The sequence below is a fragment of the Papio anubis genome, chromosome 10, assembly GCF_008728515.1.
Source record: "Papio anubis isolate 15944 chromosome 10, Panubis1.0, whole genome shotgun sequence".
Lineage (NCBI taxonomy): Eukaryota > Metazoa > Chordata > Mammalia > Primates > Cercopithecidae > Papio > Papio anubis.
This window is the reverse complement of record NC_044985.1, coordinates 124,430,529-124,451,584: the sequence shown is the minus strand read 5'-3', so window position 1 is coordinate 124,451,584 and position 21,056 is coordinate 124,430,529. Positions and strand designations below refer to the sequence as shown.

The 21,056-nt window shown below is 49.0% G+C and overlaps 1 protein-coding gene across 1 annotated transcript in view; it reads left to right on the top strand.

Moving 5' to 3' along the window:
• The window catches only part of ANKMY1 (ankyrin repeat and MYND domain containing 1), a 67,815-nt gene that overhangs the window by 13,513 nt on the left and 33,246 nt on the right, over positions 1–21,056 (top strand). The window contains exons 5-8 of the mRNA XM_031651721.1: positions 8,799–9,271; positions 12,090–12,306; positions 12,674–12,838; positions 14,156–14,654. Coding sequence (XP_031507581.1) covers positions 8,799–9,271; positions 12,090–12,306; positions 12,674–12,838; positions 14,156–14,654 — 1,354 coding nt within the window. The remainder of the gene's footprint in view (positions 1–8,798; positions 9,272–12,089; positions 12,307–12,673; positions 12,839–14,155; positions 14,655–21,056) is intronic.

The following is a 21,056-nucleotide window of genomic DNA, read 5'->3' as shown; positions in this document are numbered from 1 at the left end:
TTCTTTTCTTTTTTAAGTAACCAATCATTTTAGGACAAAAACTTACCATACAAGATTTCTTTCTTGTGAAAAATTATTTTTTCTTTATAACCTTCCTTAACAAAAATATATCTTCATATCCGTAACTTTCTTCACATCTCTCTTCCCTACTTACTGGTTCCTTTCTACTTTGTTTCATAAATAACCTTTTAAGTCTATAATTTGAATTAACCTTTAGATAACTTTTGAGTTGGACAAAATTCTTCTTTTTCTCACTAAGAGCACATCATCTTTGGTATATTTTATATACAGAATTATAATTAACTATAATTTTTATTCTTAGTAACCTTACATTTTAGTGAAACCCTAGGAAGCAAGAAATCCTAAACTATCAGATATTAGCATTTTATAGATTACAGTTCCACAATTTTTAGAAACATACTTCCCCATACCATAACCTCTTCTTAATTGGAAATGACTTGGGTATCTAATGAACATGAAAAATAATTGTAAGGTTTTAAATTACACAAAAAGTTCACCTATAGCACTTACATAATGTATATAAATACATTTTATTTTTAGCAATTTATCTAGATTTTTATGTATCATTTATTTCCTTGTTAACCATTTTATAACCTGTGAATATTAGGTATTCATCTAAATAAGAACCTTAAAGTTAACTACATGGGTATTTTCACCAATAACTCAGAAGACTCAGCTGCTTTCATTAAAGCAACAACATTAAATTAGTCATACTTATCAAAAAATTCACAGAAAGATAATTTTGTTTTGGCTGGGTTTGTAGTTTTATAACCTCTGTGCCAAACCCTGATATCTCAAAATATCTAGCAAAGACAAATATAAAACCCAGATAAAAATATATGCTGACAATTCTGAAGATACTTCTATTTTTATTTTATCTGTAATTTCTTTTCTTTTTCTTTTTTCTTTTTTTTTTTTTGAGACAGAGTCTTGGTCTATCGCCCACGCTGGAGTGCAGTGGCACGATTTGGGCTCACTGCAAACTCCGCCTCCTGGGTTCACACCATTCTCCTGCCTCAGCCTCCTGAGCAGCTGGGACTACAGGCACTCACCACCACACCTGGCTAATTTTTTTTTTTTTTTTTTTTGTATTTTTAGTAGAGACAGGGTTTCACTGTGTTAGCTGGGATGGTCTCGATTTCCTGACCTTGTGATCCGCCCATCTTGACCTCCCAAAGTGCTGGGATTACAGGCATGAGCCACTGCACCCAGCCTATTTTACCTATAATTTCAAAGCCAGTTTGTTTAGTGAAGATTTACTTAAGTCTCATGAAAACTGCTTGGACTTATTTACTTAATTAATGAAATTGAAAACTAAGTAAATAATTTACCTAATAATTTACTTAAATTTGTGAGTTGAAAATTGCTTGGACTTACTTAATTTATGAGTGCTCTTTTTTTTTTTTTATAAACCAACTTGGTAGACTCAACATATAATAAATGTATATATATATATAAACACATCTAGACATGTACACACACACCCACACACAGACACACAGATTCAATAGTTTTTACCTTTGAACTCTAGCCATGAGATAGCAATACAAACTCACCGGTCTACAAATTTGTTTACATGGCTGAACTTTGTTAGCCTCAATGCGTAATCCAGTGAAGGCTGTGGACCAAAATTTTGGGTAAAGCAGTTTCCATGGCAGTTTGATTTTTTTTTTTTTTTTTTTGAGACAGAGTCTCGCTCTGTTGCCCAGGATGGAGTGCAGTGGCATGATATCAGCTCATTGCAACCTCCACCTCCCAGGTTCAAACAATTCTCCGCCTTGGCCTCCAGAGTTGCTGAGATTACAGGTGCCTGCCACCACGCCCAGCTAATTTTTGTATTTTTAGTAGAGATGGGGTTTTGCCATCTTGGCCAGGCTAGTCTTGAACTCCTGACCTTGTAATCCACCTGCCTTGACTTCACAAAGTGCTGGGATTACAGGCATAAGCCACTGTGCCTGGCCCTTTTTTTTTTTTTTTCTTCTGAGGTGGAGTCTTGCTGTCACCCAGGCTGGAGTGCAGTGGCACAATTTTGGCTCACTGCAGCCTCTGCCCCTGAGTTCCAGCAATTCTCCTGCCTCAGCCTCCTGAGTAGCTGGGATTACAGGTGAATGCCACTACGCCCACCTGATTTTTGTATTTTTAATAGGTGGGGTTTCGCCATGTTGGCCAGGCTGGTCTCGAACTCCTGACCTCAGGTGATCCACCCACCTTGGCTTCCCAAAGTGCTGGGATTACAGGCGTGAGCCACTGTGCCTGGTCAGCAGTTTGATTTTTAAAGGCCATACCTCCCCAGATTCCAAAGAGCACTTGGGCCAAACAGCAACCCAGAAGAACATCACCTGAAACAGACTAATCCAGCCCAGTCCTGCTTAGGTCCAGTGTGGTGGCTCCTGCCTGTAATCCCAGCACTTTGGGAGGCTGAGGCAGGCGGATCACGAGGACAGGAGATTGAGATCATCCTGGCTAACATGGTGAAACCCCATCTCTACTAAAAATACAAAAAATTGCTGGGTGTGGTGGCAGGCGCCTGTAGTCCCAGCTACTCAGGAGGCTGAGGCAGGAGAATGGCGTGAACCCTGGTGGGGCAGAGCTTGCAGTGAGCTAAGATGGCACCACCGCACTCCAGTCTGGGTGACAGAGCAAGACTCCGTCTCAAAAAGAAAAAAAAAAAAAGCAACATAAAAGCCACACGGAACTCCATCTTGCTTTCCCATTGAACAGCAAACTCTGAATTCCAAAGAATATTGGGGCCAAACAGTCTTACAAAAGATTATCAGTTTTCTGAATTTTAATTTCCTATGACACACATACAAACAATCACCAAAAGACAATCCAACTGCTGCAGCAAGAAAGAAGCCCCAAGAGTGTCCCAACTAAAACAGTCGGGGTGCTTCCTCTCTTCATCGATGGGGCTTGGTCACCCTGCAAACAAAAATTCCTTTGGAATTTCCCAAATTAAGAAGAGCTGATCCTGCTGTCTGGCACTCACAAAAGATACTCACTTTCCCAGACACACACACAACACAGAGTTACAAACAAGCTCCCAGGAGTATCCATACTGAAACAGTTGTGGTGCTTTCCTCTCTTGGTCAGTTGGGCTTGTTGAACCACAAATGGAATTTCCTTTAAAAATGTCCCAAATTGAGAGGAGCAGATCCTGCTGTTTGGGCCCACAAAGGACACTCACCTATCTTGATGCAGATGTCAGATTTCAAAGACAGTGCTTCTGAGGCAATCAGGAACGCTTCTGGAGCTGGTAGCAGAGGGTCCAGAAAGAGACGGATACTCACCTCCAGCCAAAATTGGGCTGGCGTCTGTTTAGGAGGGCTTCTGAGACTTCAGGCCTTCAGCAGCTGATCCACGAGCAATGCGTTCCCTGTCAGGGAACCAAAATCTGTTACCAAAACGCCACAGGTTCAGTCTAGGTCCTGCTGCTCACCCCACAGAAAGCCAGTCACTGAGACCAGGAGTATTGCAAAAGAAGAAGGCTTTAATCGGGTGCTGCAGCCGAGGAGACTGGGGCTGAGTCTCAAATCCATCTCCATGACTGACTAGAACTAGGGGTTTAGATAGCAGGGAAGAAATGTAACAATGGATAAGAAAACAGGAACTCAGGAGGGGCAAAGAAGCAATCATGGTGAATGAGGGCCTGGAGTCTCATTGGATGCAGTGATCTGGTGAGTTTCAGTTCTTTGATACTTTTTGAGAGGTCTGGGGTTCCTTTCCTGAGGAAAGAAGCATATAAAGTTTCAAGCTTTAAGACCAGAAGGGTCAATTTCTGTGTTTATCCTAAAAACTGCCTGTGGGACTGTTGGGTCAGTTTCAGGACCATGGCTCAGGGAAGCACAGTCTCAAGGTGTCCTGACAAAGTGTGCCTGAGGCGTCAGATTAGTCTTATATGTTTAAGGGAGACGAGAACTACAGCAAAGACTTAATACGTGGAAAACACACATTGGTTAGGTCCAAAAAGGTGGGATGTCTGGAAGAGGAGGCTTACAGGTTATAGGTGGATTCAGGGACTCTGTGATTTGCAGTTGGTTAAAGGCTCTTTCTAAAACTTGGAGTCAGCACAACGTTTTAAGTTAAGGATGCTACGTAGCGAGATTGATGGTCTGCAGGTGTGGCCTATTGGGGAAAACCCCACCCCCAATATTTATCATGGGTTCTTTTCTATTCCCTAAGCATCTCGGCTGGTTTGAGAAATAAAGGGAAAGAGTACAAGAGATAGAAATTTTAAAGCTGAGTGTCTGGGGGAGACATCACATGTAAAAACCAGCAAGTTTTTATCAGCGATTTTCAAAAGGGGAGGGAGTGCACGAATAGGGTGTGGGTCACAGAGATCACATACTTCACAAGGTAATAAAATATCACAAAGCAAGTGGAGGCAGGGCAAGATCACAGGACCACAGGATGGGGCGAAATTAAAATTGCTAATGAAGTTTCAGACACTCATTGTTATTGATAACATCTTATCAGGAGACAGGGTTTGAAAGCAGACAACCTGTCTGACCAGAATTTATGAGGTAGGAATTTCCTCGTCCTAATAAGCCTGGGAGCGCCACAGGAGACCCGGGCTTATTTCATCCCTTCAGCCTCAACCGTAAAAGGTGGTCACCTTAAGGGGGCCGTCTATAGACCTATCCTCAGGGTGCATTCTCTTTCTCAGGGATGTTTCTTGCTGAGGAAAAGAATTCAGGGGTATTTCTACTATTTGCATTTGAAAGACGAGAAATATGACTCTGTTCCATCTGGCTCACTGGCAGTCAGTTCAAGGTTACCTCCCTTGTTCCCTGAACATCGCTGTTATCCTGTTCTTTTTTCAAGATGCCCAGATTTCATATTGTTCAAACACACATACTCTACAAACAATTTGTGCAGTTAATGCAATCATCACAGGGTCCTGAGGTGACATTCATCCTCCTCAGCTTACGAAGATGGTGGGATTAAGAGATTAAAGTAAAGACAGGCATAGGAAATCACAAGGGTATTGATTGGGGAAGTGATAAGTGTCCATGAAATCTTCACTTTATGTTCAGAGATTGCAGTAAAGACAGGCGTAAGAAATTATAAAAGTATTAATTTGAGGAACTAATCAATGTCCATGAAATCCTCACAGTTTATGTTCTGCTGCGGCTTCAGCCGGTCTCTCTGTTCAGGGTCCCTGACTTCCCGCAGCAGTGGCCTTGCCATGCTTAGCCTTAGGTTCTGTTTATAATTGAGTATCTTATTGCCATAAAGCGTCTGTTTTGTCAGCCTTCTTGTCTCTATTTTATCATTAGTGCTGGTCAGTTGTGTCTAAACTCCAAAAGGGAGGGGTCATAGCAAGGTATGTGTGACTTTCCTTCCTGCTATGGCCAAGCACACAGGTTTTCAGGTTTTTCTGGGGTCCTCTTGGCCAAGAGGGGGTCCATTCAGTCTGTTCAGGGGGTTTGGGATCTTATTTTTTGTCTGCAGTGAAATCACACAATGTGCAGCCTTTTGAGTCTGGCGTCTGACATTTAGCATCGTGCATTTGAGATTCATCTCTTTGTTCCGGGAGTTTGTTCCTTTTTATTGCTTAACACATTTTCATTGTGTGGAGCTACCATAGTTTATTCTCCTGATGAAGGACATTTGAGTTGTTTCCAGTGCTTGGCAATTATGAATAATCGCATTGTTAAAAACTTAAGCCAAATTAAATTTAAAGGAGTTTAATTGAGCAATGAACGATTCATGAATGGGGCAGCCCCTAGAATGACAGCAGATTCAGAGAGACTCCAGCACAGCCACATGGTGGAGGAAAATGTATAGACAGCAAAAGGAAGGTGAAATACAGAAAACAAAAGTGAGGTACAGAAACAGCTGGATTGGTTGCAGCTCAGTGTTTGCCTTATTTGAACATGGTTTGAACAGTGGCTACATTTGATTGGCCAAAACTCAGTGATTGGTGCAGGTGTGGGCTATGATCAGTTTACACCTCCTCTTGTTATAGTTCATGATGTGCAGAAAAACCTTTCCGCCAAACTGAAATATGTAAGGAGGCAACTTTAGGCTGAACTTGGTTTAACACCATTATAGACATACACATTTAGTCATTTTTGTACATGTCAACATGAAGCATAGGTCTCCGTGTCACTTGGGTAGATACTTGGGAATGGGACTGTGGGGTCATGTGGTGACTGCTTAACCAAGTGGCTGTTGTCAACCTAAAGGACAAGACTGAGGCAAGATTTAATGTAAGTAGAGTTTCGAGGACTGCAAGGTTTGAGGACTGCAGCCAGAGAGAAATAAATTAAAGTTGCCCTGAATACATGCTCCAATTAGCAGCCGTTACAAGTGAAGTTTTAAAGGAAAAAAGAAGAGGAAGTTCTTAAGTTATCTACCAAGAATTTACATTGGTTCATTAAAATCACAGGAGCTATTGACTGGATGTTGTTTTTTGTATCAGAAATCCTACATACGTGAAGACAATAGGTGAGGGTCACATTGTGGAACTTGTGATAACATTTTGGGTAACTTATCAGCAAATCTGGAAACCATAGGTAAAGAAAGGAAAAACAAAATGCCTTGAAACGGTTACCCTGGGCTTGGCTGCAGGGTCCGGGTGGGGGCCTGACTGAGGCCTCTTGCTGGTCTCTCTGGGCCTCATCACTTTAGCCAACCTCACATTCCTCAGGCTGCCATGAGATATGGGGAGAACCCGCTCCCGATGTTTAACGTGGGTTCTTTTCTATTTCCTGAGTGTCTCGGCTGGGTTGAGAAATAAAGGGAAAGAGCACAAGAGAGAGAAATTAAAGCTGGGTGTCCGGGGGAGACATCATATGTCGGCAGGATCCGTGATGCTCCCCGAGCCGTAAAACCAGCAAGTTTTTATTACTGATTTTCAAAAGGGGAGGGAGTGCACGAATAGGGTGTGGTCACAGAGATCACATACTTCACAAGGTAATACAATGTCACAAAGCAAATGGCGACAGGGCAAGATCACAGGACAACGAGGGGTCCCAGAAGCAGAACCACGGGGTCCGGGTTGTAGCCCCCTTGACCTCAACACTAATCATGGGGACTCTTTTCTTGCTGCTGCCTCCTTGCCCGTGGCCCCCTTTTCTTGCTCTACCCCCAAGTTTTTCCTGGCCCACCTGATCCAGTGACTTACGCCTCCTCAGGGGCTCTCTGAAGCTCCTGGGGTGAATGTGCAGCCCCCTTGCTATGCCCACCAGCCCCTCCAGACCTGCCAGGTACCTGCCCATGGCCCAACCTCACCTATCACTTCTCTCCACCTCCACCCCACTGAGCCACCCCAAAGGCTCTTCTGGAAACAGTCCCACTGCCCAACTCCCTTGCAGAGCAAAACCAGCCTGAGCACGCTTTCCTTCATTTCATTTTCTACCTCCTCTTCCAGGCTGCAAGCTGCTGGTGGGCAGGGGCCTCATGAAGCCGCACATCCCCAAGCGCCCAGCCTGGGGTTGCAGCTGGAGATGCTCAGGCGGGTGTGTTGTATGGGTGGTGTATTAGGCCGTTCTCACGTTGCTGCAAAGAAATACCTGAGGCTGGGTAATTTATAAAGAAAAGAGGTGTAATTGGCTCATGGTTCTGCAGGCTGTACAGGAAGCGTGGCTGGGATGGCCGCAGGAAGCTTCCAGTCATGGTGGAAGGTGAACGGGGAGCAGGCACATCATGTGGTGGGAGCAGGAGCAAGTGGGGAAGGAGATGCCACATGTTTTTAAACAAGCGGATCTCACGAGAATGCCCTATCATGAGGGCAGCACCAAGGGGATGGGGCTAAACCATTCATGAAGGAGCCACCCCTGTGTTAGAGTCACCTCCCACCAGGCCCCACCTGCAACACTGGGGATTACAATTTGACATGAGATTTGGGTGGGGACACAGATCCAAACTACATCAGGTGGAGACCTCTGAGATGGGAGTTTCATAGATGAAAATGCGGGCCCCAGGGGGGGAAGCATCCCTGCCACCCACTGTTGCAGGCCTCAGTGCCTTTTCCTGTGCTGTCTCCTCTGCCCACTGTACCCTCCAGGCATCCTTCAATGCCATCTCAGGAAGACGCGCCTCCCCTGGGCAGCAGGCCCCTGACTGTGCTCCCTGCCCTGGGCTCCTGGCAGTGGCCCCTCACTGGTTGTTTTGTGAGGCCCTCCTGGATGCCTTCTTCCTCTCCTGCACTGTGGTCTCCACTGCCCACATGCAAAGGCCTGGGAGATGCCGGGTTCCCGGAAGCGAGGATTGGCTCCCTTTCTTCCTCCGTCCCCCTCTTTCTCCTTCCCTTTCCTCTTCCCCTCCTCCCCTCTTCCCTTTGGCCTCCTCTCCTGCTCTTCCCTCCTTCCTCCTCTTCCTTTCCTCTGTCTCCTCCTCCTCCTCCTGCTGCTTCTTGGATCATACCTGACCTGCTGCCTGCACACTTCGTCCCCACCCACTGCTGCCCCAGCGTGTCGGGGTGTTTGGGCTGGGTTCCCTGAATTGAACCCACACCTGGCGTCTCTGACATGCTTTCACCATGAGACCTCCATCATGTCCTCACCTTAGAGGCCACCGAGACCTCCCTGGCCGCCCCCTTGCCCCTTCATGTGCTCTCTGGAGTGCCCTCCTTCCTGTCCCTCGGGAGAGCTGGTCCGCCTCAGCCCCTGGGCAGCACAGCCTAAGCCTCCAGAGATGTTGACTGGGTGAATGCATGCATTTCTTGGGAAAGTTTTCTTTTTTGGGATTTCTTTTGATGTTACAAGCCTGATCACAGCGTGCAGCTGGGTCGTGCCATCTCTCCTCGGCCTATTGCGCTTCCTTGGCAGGGGCTGTACAAAGCGGACCAGCGGTTTGGGCCAGGCGTTGAGACCTACCCTGACGGCAGCCAGGACGTGGGGCTGTGGTTCCGGGAGCAACTCATCAAGCTGTGCACCCAGATCCCCAGTGGCTTCTCCCTCCTCAGCTACCCTGAGTTCTCCGGCTTCCTCACCTACAGCCCTGCCAGGATCAGCCTCTCAGAAGAGGAGAAAACAGAGTGGGGACTGCAGGAGGAACAGGACCCCTTTTTCTATGAGTATAAGCGGTTTCTTCTGAATGACAACCTAATGCTGCCTCCAGAAACGTATGTCTACTCGACTGACTGTGACCACCTGCCCATGACAAGCTCTTTCCGCAAAGAGCTGGACACCTGCATCTTCCTCAATGAAATTCCTCCATTCGTTGACGATGGAGAACCCTGGTTCATAATCAATGAGACCCCTTTGTTGATCAAAATCCAGAAGCAAACTTACAAGTTCAGGTGACCAGTCTGCTACTGCTCCTCCCCCAGGGCCCTGCACTGTGCAGGCTGCCCCTAGGCAGGTTCCTGAGGCCCCCAGCCAGCTGCCACTGAGGGTGCTCCCTCAGGGTAACCTAAACACGCTCCTCCCATTAAGTGACTGATGTGAGCCATAATGAAGGGAGGGAAAGCCCCTGCTGGCTCGAGCTGGGAGACAGGCTGGGCCCTGGGGCCCTGGACGTCTGTGCAGGGGAATGAGGGTCTCAGGATCCCACCTGCCCACTCCTGGGGACAGGAGTGATCAGGAGGTGGATTAGTGAACATGCAGCCAGGGGAGTCCCAAGGCTGGTGTGGAACCTGGGGCAGATGTGGCTGGGGAGAAGCTCCTGAGTCCATGGAGCTGCAGGTGAGTCCTGGCCCTGGGCCCTGTGCATTTCCCCTTGTGCAGGCTGTAGCTAGTGCCCTGCCCCGACGATTGCGTCAGCGCCTAGGTGTTCCATGGGCCAAGTCTCCTCTCAGGGTTGGCATGGAGAGCAGGGTTTGTTGTTACTGTTATGTGGTGGTAAGGGATCTGCCTGAGAGCCAAGGGTGGGAGCACAGGGCAGTAGTGGTGTTGGGGCCCAGCCAGGCCTTCGACTTGTCCAAGGATGGCATGAAAAGATGCTCTGCTCTGTTGGTCTTCCAAAAGCCCTCCTACCCTACCCAGCGCCCCAGGAAAGTCAGCCACCACCTAAGGAAAAGTGTTTAATTTTTTTGGTGGGGGGGCACAGAGTCTCACTCTGTCACCCAGGCTGGAGTGCAGTGGTGCAATCTTGGTTCACTGCAACCTCCGGCTCCCGGGTTCAAGCAGTTCTTTGCCTCAGCCTCCGGAGTAGCTGGGATTACAGGCGCCCACCGCCACACCCAGGTAATTTTTGTATTTTTAGTAGAGATGGGCTTTCACCATATTGGCCAGGCTGGTCTTGAACTCCTAACCTCATGGTCCAACCTCCTTGGCCTCCCAAAGTGTTGGGATTATAGGTGTGAGCCACTGTGCCCGGCCGAAGTGTTTAATTTTTAGAAGTTAAAATATTCAAGAACACTTTAATTCCTTTCCTAAATATTGACCTCAGATGTCACTAAACTTTCAGAATGCATATTTTCTGAGAATAAGTGGCTGCTTTTTCATTCATCAATCCATCCACCCACCCAATCACCCACCCACCTACCATCCAATCCACCCATGCAACATCCATTCATTCAAGCATCTGTTCATCTACCCACACACCCATCCATTCATCCGTCAGTTCATGCATGCAATATCCATTCATCCAGCCATCCATTCATCTACCCACCCACCTGCCCATTCATCCACCCACCCACCCATTCAGTCATCCATCAATACACCCATGCAGCGTCCATTCATCCAGCCATCCATTCATCTATCCACCCACCTACCCATTCACCCACCCACCCATCCATTCATCTATCAGTCCATCCATTCCATCCATTCCTTCCATCCATTCTATTCCATCCATTCATCCTTGTCCACCACCAGTCCGGTCCATCCATCCATTCCACCCCTTCCTTTGTATCCATTCATCCTTCCATCCATTGTCCTATCCACCATTCCACCCTTTCCATCCATTCCATCCATCCTTGTCCATCCACCACCCTTCATCCATCCACCATGTTTATCCATTCCTTTCATCTACCATCCACCTACCCATTCCATCCACCACCACCATTCTTTATCCATTCATCCAACCATCCATTCATCTACCCACCTACCTACCCATTCATCCACTCACCTACCCATCTATCCATCCATCAATCTATTCATGCATCCACCTACCCACCCATCCATTCATCTATCAATCCACCAATGCAGCACCCATTCATCCACCCACCCACTCATCCATCTATTCATCTACCTGCCCATCCATCCACCCTCCCACCTACCCATTCATCCATCTTCCCACCCACCTGTCCATTCATCCACTCACCCACCCATTCATCCATCAATTCACTCATGCAACATCCATCCACCTACCCAACCATCCATCCATCCATCATGCAAACATCAACTGGGCTTGTAATTGTTGACAGTTACAACTGGTCTTCCTGTGTGGACCAGGCTTGTACAGGGTGAGTTACAAGATAAGGCAGGGAGTGGGCAAGAGAGATAGAGCCTGGGCATCCCCCAAGAGACCCTGAGCTCCACCACAGATGCCAAGTGATATGTGTTCTTTACTCGTCACTTGCATAGCAGCCTGGGGCCCCGAGACCTGCCCTGCCAGCACTGTGTAGGCAGAAGACTGTTAGGTACAGAAGCAACTGTAATGCACAGGTTCTCTATTGTGAAAAGAGGTTGTGTACACACCAGGAGGCATCAGTGTTGTGTGGTAAGCCATGAGATATGCGTGTTGTCTACTCAGACAAAAGTGTATGAGCAGAGGGTGGAATGTGGGTGTTGGTACTGAGACTGGACCCACATGTATGTTGGCCTCCTTCCTACCGAGCACCTTTGCTGTTACAGCCCATTTCTTAGCAAACACCCAGTGACCCAGATGAATGAGAGATGCATGGGTGTACTCGCAGCCAGCACATTCCTGCTGGGACAGACATGTAGCCCAAGCATCTTGACGTCCAGGTGGCATGTCCACACCACCATGTGCAACCTAGTGGATCATGAGCAGCTGGGGGTGCAGCTGCCAGCACTCAGGATGCCTGAGGAGTGAACACTGGGGGGCTGAGCCACAAGAAGGGGAGGCATTGGAGGGAGGTGGCCCAGCTGGACCTTTTCTCATGGGAGGTGCAGAACCTGGTCTAGGACCACTGAAAGTTGTTGTGTTGCCAGGAACAAGCCGGCTCACACCAGCTGGAACATGGGCGCCATCCTGGAGGGGAAGCGCAGTGGCTTTGCACTCTGCGGGCCCAAAGAGCGACTTTCCACGGAGATGATCCTAAAGGCTGAGGAAGGGAACCACGACTGGATTTCTGGGATCCTGAAGGACAACTTTGCTAGTGCCGACGTGGCGGACGCAAAAGGCTACACTGTGCTCGCTGCGGCTGCTGTAAGTCCCTCACCCTCCTGGCTGGTGCCCGCAGGAGCTTAGCTGTAAGGGTCACACATGTGGGTGGCCCTCTGTGGCCCCCTCTGCAGGAGCAGAGCTGAGGTACATGGGGATACTGATGTATCCATACCTCTGCCTCACCGTTCAGCAGAAACCCCCTCAGCTGAGTGTGACACTTATGGTCTTGTGGAGAAGGGTTTGGGGCAGAGTGCCCATTCCATTCCTCTGTCCCACACTTGTCCCTTTGCTAAGCTCCCGAATGAGCACCGGTTCCTGCCCTGCCATGGGGTGGCCTCATGAGGGCATCAGGACGCCCAGTGACCCTTCCCAGGCGCATCCTCCTGAGTCCCGCCTCATCTCCCTCCAGACTCACTGCCACAACGACATTGTCAACCTTCTCCTGGACTGTGGGGCCGACGTGAACAAGTGCTCAGATGAGGGTCTCACGGCGCTCAGCATGTGTTTCCTCATCTACTACCCTGCCCAGTCCTTCAAGCCCAATGTTGCTGAACGGACCATGCCTGAGCCCCAGGTCAGCCCCTGGTGGTCACTGCACCACCAACTGTCCCCTGTTGTCTTCTCTGTCTCTCTAAGTATCCACCGAGCCTCCTCCGTCCTCCTGTGTGCACCAGGCTTGTACAGGGTGAGTTATAAGATAAGGCAGGGACTGGGCAAGAGAGATAGAGCCTGGGTATCCCTTAAGGGACCCTGAGCTCCACCACAGTTGCCAAGTGATTATGTGTTCTTTACGCGTCACTTGCATAGCAGCCTGGGGCCCCGAGACCTGCCCTGCCAGCACTGTGCAGGAAAGGGGTACTGTGGAGGGAGAGCGGGCATCCATGACGACGCCCCCAAGATGGGGCTGAGAATCTGCATGCCTAACAGTTTCCTGGCAGTACCGATGTTACTGAAACACCAGGGGTTCAGTCTCAGTCCTGCTGCTCACTGCACAGAAAGCCAATCACTGAGATGCCAAGTATTGCCAAGGAAGAAGGCTTTAATCGGGTGCTGCAGCCAGGGAGATGGGAACTCAGTCTCAAGTCCATCTCCCTGACTGACTAACACCGGGAGTTTATGTAGCAGGAGAGAAATGTAACAATGTGTAAGAAAACAGGAACTAGGACAAGGCAAAGAGACATCTGGTGTGGTGATCTGGTGGGTTTCAGCTCTCTGATGCTTCCTGAAGGTCCTTTCCTGAGGAAGGAACTCAGATAAAACAAATAGGAGTTTCAAGCTTTAACAGAAGAGTCGATTTCTATGTTTATCCAAAAACAACTATCTGTGGGACTCTTGGGCTGGTTTCAACGATGCCTCTGGTCCAGGGGCCACACTTTGGGAACCATGGCTCAAAACACAAGCAGATCAAGGGCAGTGCCATGTGACAGAAATACAACGTGTAATTGAAATTTGGGAGGTAGCCACATGAAAAAGTAAAACAGGTGAAATTAATTTTAATAATATATTTAATTTAGCCTAATTTATTCAAAATCCAATCATGTTGGTGTATGATCAATAAGCAGCATCATTAAGGTATTTGCCTTCGTTTTCCAACCTCTCCTTCACTCCTAAGCACCTGGATGTGGACGGGCCACATTTTGTGAGCTCAGCAGCCATGTATAGGGCCATGCAGCCTGGGGTGTGGCCTGGTCAGGTGCAGGCTTCCGTGCGATACCTTCACAGGGTTTTTTTCCCCTCTTTGAGGGTTTGGGGAAAGCTGCCCTGGTCTTTTCAGCCTAGGTGCTTTGAAGACAGCTCTAGGCCATGGGCATTGGTCCTTGCTGAAGAAGGTCCTAGAATGAGGTTGTCACTCCAATTTCTTCTAATGACACTTTTTTGGTTCTTTCCAAAGGAACCTCCAGAATTCCCAGTTGTTCCGATCCTTTCGTCATCACTCATGGACACAAACCTGGAGTCTCTGTACAGTGAGGTGAACGTGCCTTTCCAGGGTAGCTGTGAGCTGAGGCCACCGCCAACACCACCGCCACTGCCACACATCTTGGGCAGCCAGGAGGGCGGCCACTCTCAGGACATTGGACAGCCTGGGGAGTCCGTGGACCACAGGAGCAGCTCTCTGAAGGGGGACTCCCCGTTGGTGAAGGGCAGCCTTGGCCATGTGGAAAGTGGGCTCGAGGACATACTGGGAAACACAGACCGGGGCACTCTGTGCAGCAGTGAGACGAACTTTGAGTCCAACGTGTGTGTGTGCAACTTCTCCATCGAGCTCTCACAGGCCATGCTGGAGAGGAGCGCCCAGTCCCACAGCTTGCTGAAGATGGCCTCGCCCTCACTCTGCACCAGCAGCTTCGACAAAGGGACCATGCGGAGGATGGCGCTGTCCATGATCGAGTAGGTCCTGGTGCCAGGGGGCAGGGGTGGAGGGCCACCATCAGGGCTGAATCCTATGCACAGCAGACCCATGTCTCTTCCGTGTGCCAGCGGGAGACGTTGTGTCCGGAGATGTGTGTCTGAATGTGTGAGCATCCCTGTGTTGGTGCCTCCACGCCATGGCCGAGCCTGTGGGGGTGCCACAGTGACGGGCTGTTTTCAGTGCCACCCCAGCCCTGCTTTGGCCTTTGGCACTGGCCTGAAGTGTCTCTGTGGGAGCCTCAGCAGGGGCCACAGTCCAGGGGTCCTATCCTAGCCATGGTGCATGTGAGAGACACCTGCCTGGGCAGCCCACACATCCCTACTGCCCACCCTGTCTATACCAGTGTGTCTCAAAATGTGGTCCATGCACCCCTGGGGGGTCCAAGACCCTTTCAGGGAGTCTGTGGGGTCAAAACGATTCTCTTGATAACCCTGAGACTCTGTTAGCCTTCTCCTTGTGTTGACATTGGTGGAAGGTATGAAGACAGGGAAATGCAGACCACCAACCCCCAGCCTGCAAGGCAGCAGTGCCCAGCCTGCATGGGGGCATGGTATTCCTTCACCGCGATGTGCACTTGGGGGGATGCCTGTCTCACTGAAGAATGCCTTTGACAAAGCAGAAAAGCAATGACGAATTGCATTAAATCTTGCTCCTTGAGTATACACCCCTTGAATATTCTGGATCAGAAAACACGGGAAGGACACTGATGTGCATCTGCCATAGACCAAGGCACACCGCTTCTGTGCAAGAAGCGCTTCCCCCAGGGCCAGAGTAACAAATAGAATGTGGTGTCTTCCTTAACCTCCTGCCCCATTTTTGATCAGAAGAATGACCACTGGTATGTGGCTGTTCATTCTCCTGAACACAGCCTGCCGCTTTAAGGAAAACATATGACACTATTTGTTGCTGGTGAAATTTACATTTTCAAGTGAAAAGCAGAATTTTGGACACTTGTATCCACCACCAAGACCTTCATAGCTTCCTTTGAGACGTGGGTATTCAGAGGTTTTTCGGGTGAGATGGCATAGCAGAACTTGGCCACACAGCCAAGTTCTGATGTCGAACCATCGCCAGGTGGATGAAGATCCATTGACAGTGAGAGATGGGCCCGTGGGCTTCAGTGCAACCAGGTGTGGGAGGCTGGTTGATGAGTGTCCAGCTCCACCGGGTAGCTAGCTCACCGCCCCCAGCCTGGGTAGTTCAAACAGGAAGACCATGATGATCAGAAAGGCTGCTCAAATACTCCTTCATCCAGCCGCATACCTGGGGGAAGCTGGGTCTCCACTCACTTCCACCAAGGCTGCAGCAGAGCAGATAGGGGAATCCAGCAAAGGTGGAAAACAGTGCCACCCTTCTCCCTAACTGGTTTTGCTTTGTAAAATAACTTTTTGTGACAGTATTACTTATTGGTAACATGCAGTGGGTTTGTTATGGTTAACAAGTTGGTGAGCGGTTATTGAGAGGTGAAGCCAGCCGAGCTTCTGGGTTGGGCGGGGCCTTGGAGAGCTTTTATGTCTAGCTAAAGGATTGTAAATGCACCAATCAGCGCTCTGTGTCTAGCTAAAGGATTCTAACGTGCCAATCAGCACTCTGTAAAATCGCACCAATCAGCACTGTGTCTAGCTAAAGAAATGTAAATGCACCAATCAGCACTCTGTGAAATGGACCAATCAGTGCTCTGTAAAATGGACCAATCAGCAGGATGTGGCCAGGGCCAAATAAGCAAATAAAAGCTGGCCGCAGTCCACCCCCCTCCCCGCTCTCTTTTCCCCAGCCAGCAGCGGCAACCTCCTTAGGTCACGTTGCACGCTGTGGAAGCTTTTTTCTTTGAACAATAAATTTTGCTGTTTGGGTCTGCACCACCTTTAAGAGCTGTAACACTCGCTGTGAAGGTCTAGGCTTTATTGTTGAAGTCAGTGAGACCATGAACTCACGGAAAGGAAGAAACTGGACACATCTGAAGGAACAAACTCCAGACCCACCATCTTTAAGAGCTGTAACACTCATGGCAGGTCCTGTGCGCAGTCCAGGTTCTTGAAGTCCAGCAGGCACACAAGTGTACCCACTTTTTCAGGCGAAGGAATGCATTCTGGACACATTTTGACAGTTTTTGAGCTTTACCTAGTAGTGACAGACAAGGAGAGCCAGCACCCACATGAACACAGTTCTGCGGGCTTCAGAGTGGTAAGGGTCTGGATAGGGGTCTGGACGCTGGGGGCCGCTGCTCAAGGCCAATCTAGTTCCCGCAGCTATGATTCTGTGCCTGCTGCAGGGTCAGCGAGCTTGGCTGGGTCCTACACCTGCCCTGCACGCACGGTCATTCCCGCTGCCACCTGGGCCCCCTACCCCCAACCCCTTCCTCCTTCCTTGAGCTTCTCCCTCAGCCCTGCATGGCTGCACAATCCCCACCCACCTGGCCCCAGCCTCTCCTGAGGCGCAAGTACCCTCCGGAGGCACAGCTTCCCCCTGAGCTGGCCAGCCTTTTGCTCAGTGACCCCTCAGAGGTGTGTGTGCCTGTGTGTGATTGTGTCTTTGTGGTGTGAGTGGTGTGTGTGGTTTGAGTGTGTGGTGTGCTGTGTGTGTACTGTGGTGTGTGTGCTCTGGATGTGGCGGGCCCCCTTTCACCCCAGGCTCAGCATCACAAGGACACCAGCAGCGGAGGCAAAGGGTTTTAGTGCTGAGATTTTATCTTTACCACAACAGATCCAGCCGGCAAAATATTTAGCTGAGAAAAAAATCTTTGAAGGGGAATCTGATTTTATGTTTTCTTTCTTAAGAAGTGTGAGTCCTGTGCCTGCTAAGAGACACAGCCTGTGCCTTTCCCAGAGGATGGCGTCCCCCTCTGAGGCCACGCCCACCCGTGAGCAAGCGGCTTCACAGGGCATTTGGCTCTGGAAGAAATTAGCCTGCTAGTTCTTCGAAGAAAGTTTAGTGTTTCTGCTGAGTTTCCCCGGGGACTCAGGGCTTCATGGGCTTTGCTCGTTCAAACGACTCTGCTTTTCCCACCTGTCCCCCTGGGCAGTGGGCATCCCCGTGCCTGGCCCCAGATTCCCGCAGCCTTCCCCACAGCACAGCTACTGGAAGGGCTTCCTTCCTGGATTTCCACTGCTCTGGAATGGAATCAGTCACTGCCCACGACTGCGTCTCCTCTCAGAGGCATCTGGAGTGAGGCCAGGCTTCCCTTGCAGCTCTGTCAGTCCATGAGGGCCTGGTTAGGCTGCACAGGGGACAGGGCGAGATGGAGGTATGGCGGCAAGCGTGGGCTCACTGCGGCGTTTCCTGTTCACTTTAACATGACATTGTCTGTTGTGTTTCATCCCTTTGCCTGAACCCTTGTTGTCGTTCTCTTTGTGTTTTGAAGGGCCCTACAGTCATTTCTCTAATTTAAAATCTAGACTAACCCCATCACAATTTTCCATTCAGTGCATCCACCCATCCACACTCAAGAAATGACTGCTGTCCACAGTGGCTGTGGAGATTCCAGATGGATCACGAACTGGCACCAGGGCCACCTTTGGGTGCCCCCAGAATAGGGGGCCCATTATGCAGACACATGATGGGGATCTGTCCACTTGGCTGTGAAATTTGCTTGTAGATTTTTTCTTCTTCAGTTGTGTAAACACTCGTCCATCGTCCATCGTTTCAGCACTTTACCATATTCACAGGGTGTTGATGGGGTGAGAGCTGACGGCTCTCTCTGGCCACCAGCCTTGCCAGTTGTCACTCAGGCGGCATCGAGTGTTTGAGGGCAGGTGGGTCTCACTGTCCAGGACTCTTAGTGCCCAGCCTTGAAAGAAATTAAACTTTTCTTCCAAGTGTAAGGTTGCACAGAAAATAGAATTTTTGGTTTAAGACTCAGGATAATTTCATAACTTTTTAGGTTTACTGATCGGTCTCCATTTTTGAGGTGAAGTGAGATCACGCCATTGCACTCCAGCGTGGGCAACAAGTGCAAAACTCTGTCTCAAAAAAAAAAAAAAACCCGGATAAAAATATATGCTGACAATTTCAAAGACATTTGTATTTTTATCTTAATGTTAAAGCCAGTTTGTTTATTAAAGATTTACTTAAGTCGTCTGAACTTGAAAATTGCTTAGACTCCTGTATTTAATTTATGAGCACAGTTATTTATAAGCTAATTTTGTAGGCACAACATACAACATAACGAATGTACAACACAAACACATCTAAACATACATATATGTGCATACATACAAAGATCCAATAGCTTTTACCTTTAACTCTAGCCACGAGGTAGTAATACAAACTCATCAGTTAACAAGCATGTTCACATGGCTAAACTCTGTTTGCCCTAATAGGTAATCCAGTGAAGGCTGTGAACCAAAGTTTGGGGTAAAGCAGTTTCCATATGGGTTTGAGTTTTAAAGGCCAAACCTCCCAAGATGTCAAAGAACACTGGGGCCAGATGGCACCGCACAACATCACCTATTAACCAGGCTCAACCCTGCTTAGAACAGCAGCATAAACTCCTGGATACAGGGAACTCCATCCCACTTTCCCATTCACATGTCACATGAGGCCCATGGAGAGGCCAAACTTCTCTAGATTCCAAAGAATAGCAGGGCCAAGAAGGTGATCAGTGTATTCCGATTTCCCATGACTACATTGATACAAACAATTACCAAAACACAATCCAACTGCTGCAGCAACAAACAAGCCCCAACTGTGTCCCAACTGGAACAGCCGGGGTGCTTACTTTCTGTCAGGCCTGTTCAACCTGAAAATGGAATTCTTTTGGAATATCCCCAAATTGAGGGGAGCACATCCTGCTCTCTGGTGCCCACAAAAGATAGCCATCCACCCAGACACAAATGTCACATTTCAAAGTCTGTTCTTTTTGGGCAATCAGGAACACTGTTGGAGCTGGCAGTGGTGTGACCAAAGAGAGAGACCAAAATCTATCTCCAGCAAAAAAGGGTCAGGCAGCTGCTTGAGGGGGTGGGGGGTGCTTCTGAGATTCTTGGCCCATAGCAGCTGAGCCATGAGCAATGCATTCCCAGTCAGGGAACCAAAATCTGTTACTGAAACAGCAGGAGTTTGGTTGAGGTCCTGCTGCTTGCCACACAGAAAGCCAATCACTGAGACGAGTATTGCCAGGGAAGAAGGCTTTAATAGGGTGCTGCAACCAAGGAGATGGGAGATCAGTCTCAAATCCATCTACATACACAACCCACTAAAATTAGGGGTTTATATTGCTGGGAGGAAATGTAACCATGCATGGGAAAACATGAATTAGGGAGAGTGAGGAAGAGGAGTTGGCCAGGAGGAAGCAGCTGGCAGATGAGGCAGTCATGAAGGGTGAGGCATTTGCAATCTCACTTTCCAGATGCTGTGATCTGGTGGGTCTCAGCTCCTTGGTACTATCTGGGAGGTCTGAGGGTCAATTTCCTGAGAAAGGAGCTCAGATAAAACAAATTTAACTTTCCCAAGTTTCCCGATTGGGAGGGTCAATTTCACTGTTTATTCAAAGGAACCAAAAACATCAGTTATATGGGACAATCGAGCCAGCTTCAAGCACCTGTTAGAAATAGGTATAAAACAACTGTTTCATCCCCAAGGACCAGATTTCCCTTAGACCTTGGAAGGTCCTGCCTCACTGTCTTCTGCCTTTCCGGAACTCGTGGGACTTGATGAGAAGTGGGATGCCCCCCTGACTCCTGTGTCTTTGTAAGGGTTAATTCTCTTCCTCCTCAAGTCACCTTAGCACTGGGTCAGAGCTGTGGGTCTGTGAAGGTTTCTCGCATTATTTGTCTGGTATTTCTCTCCATTGTGCTCTCCCTACTGTCCTGGAGCTCCTACCTGAGAGATGTTAGAACTCCAGCTCTCTCTCTCATGTCCCCTGATGTTGTTTGGGAGTGTTTTCTATGTCTTTGTGGTTCTGCTGTTTTGGGGAATTTCCTCAGCTTAATCATTTCCCGATTCACCCCTCAGCTGGGTTGGTTCTGTTACTAGCTCAGTTGTTGCTGTTGCTGCTGCTGTCTTAGGGGTGACATGACACATAAGGAGGGTGTGGCCTCCGGCTGACTGTCGTGGGTGCACGGCCCCATGCGCCTCCTGGTGGCCTGGGCTGCAGTTACAGTGGAGCAGTGGGCTGCCCATTCTCCCCTTGCCTGCTTAGGTCTGCGTCCCTCTGAGGTCAGTAGATTGTCGACTGCAGCACCGGCCTCCTCAGCGTCAGGCGATGCCTGCATTGTATTCCCGTCTCTCTCCTCTCGCCACGTGCCTCTGCTGGGTGTGGATGCCGCTGGCCCTGGTCGTGCTTGAGGCTGTGGGTGTTGGGCTGTGTGGGGGTCCCAGGGGCTGCTGTCAAGCTGGGAGAGTCCTGTTGTTCCTAGGAGTCGGCAGCTGCCTGGAACCTACC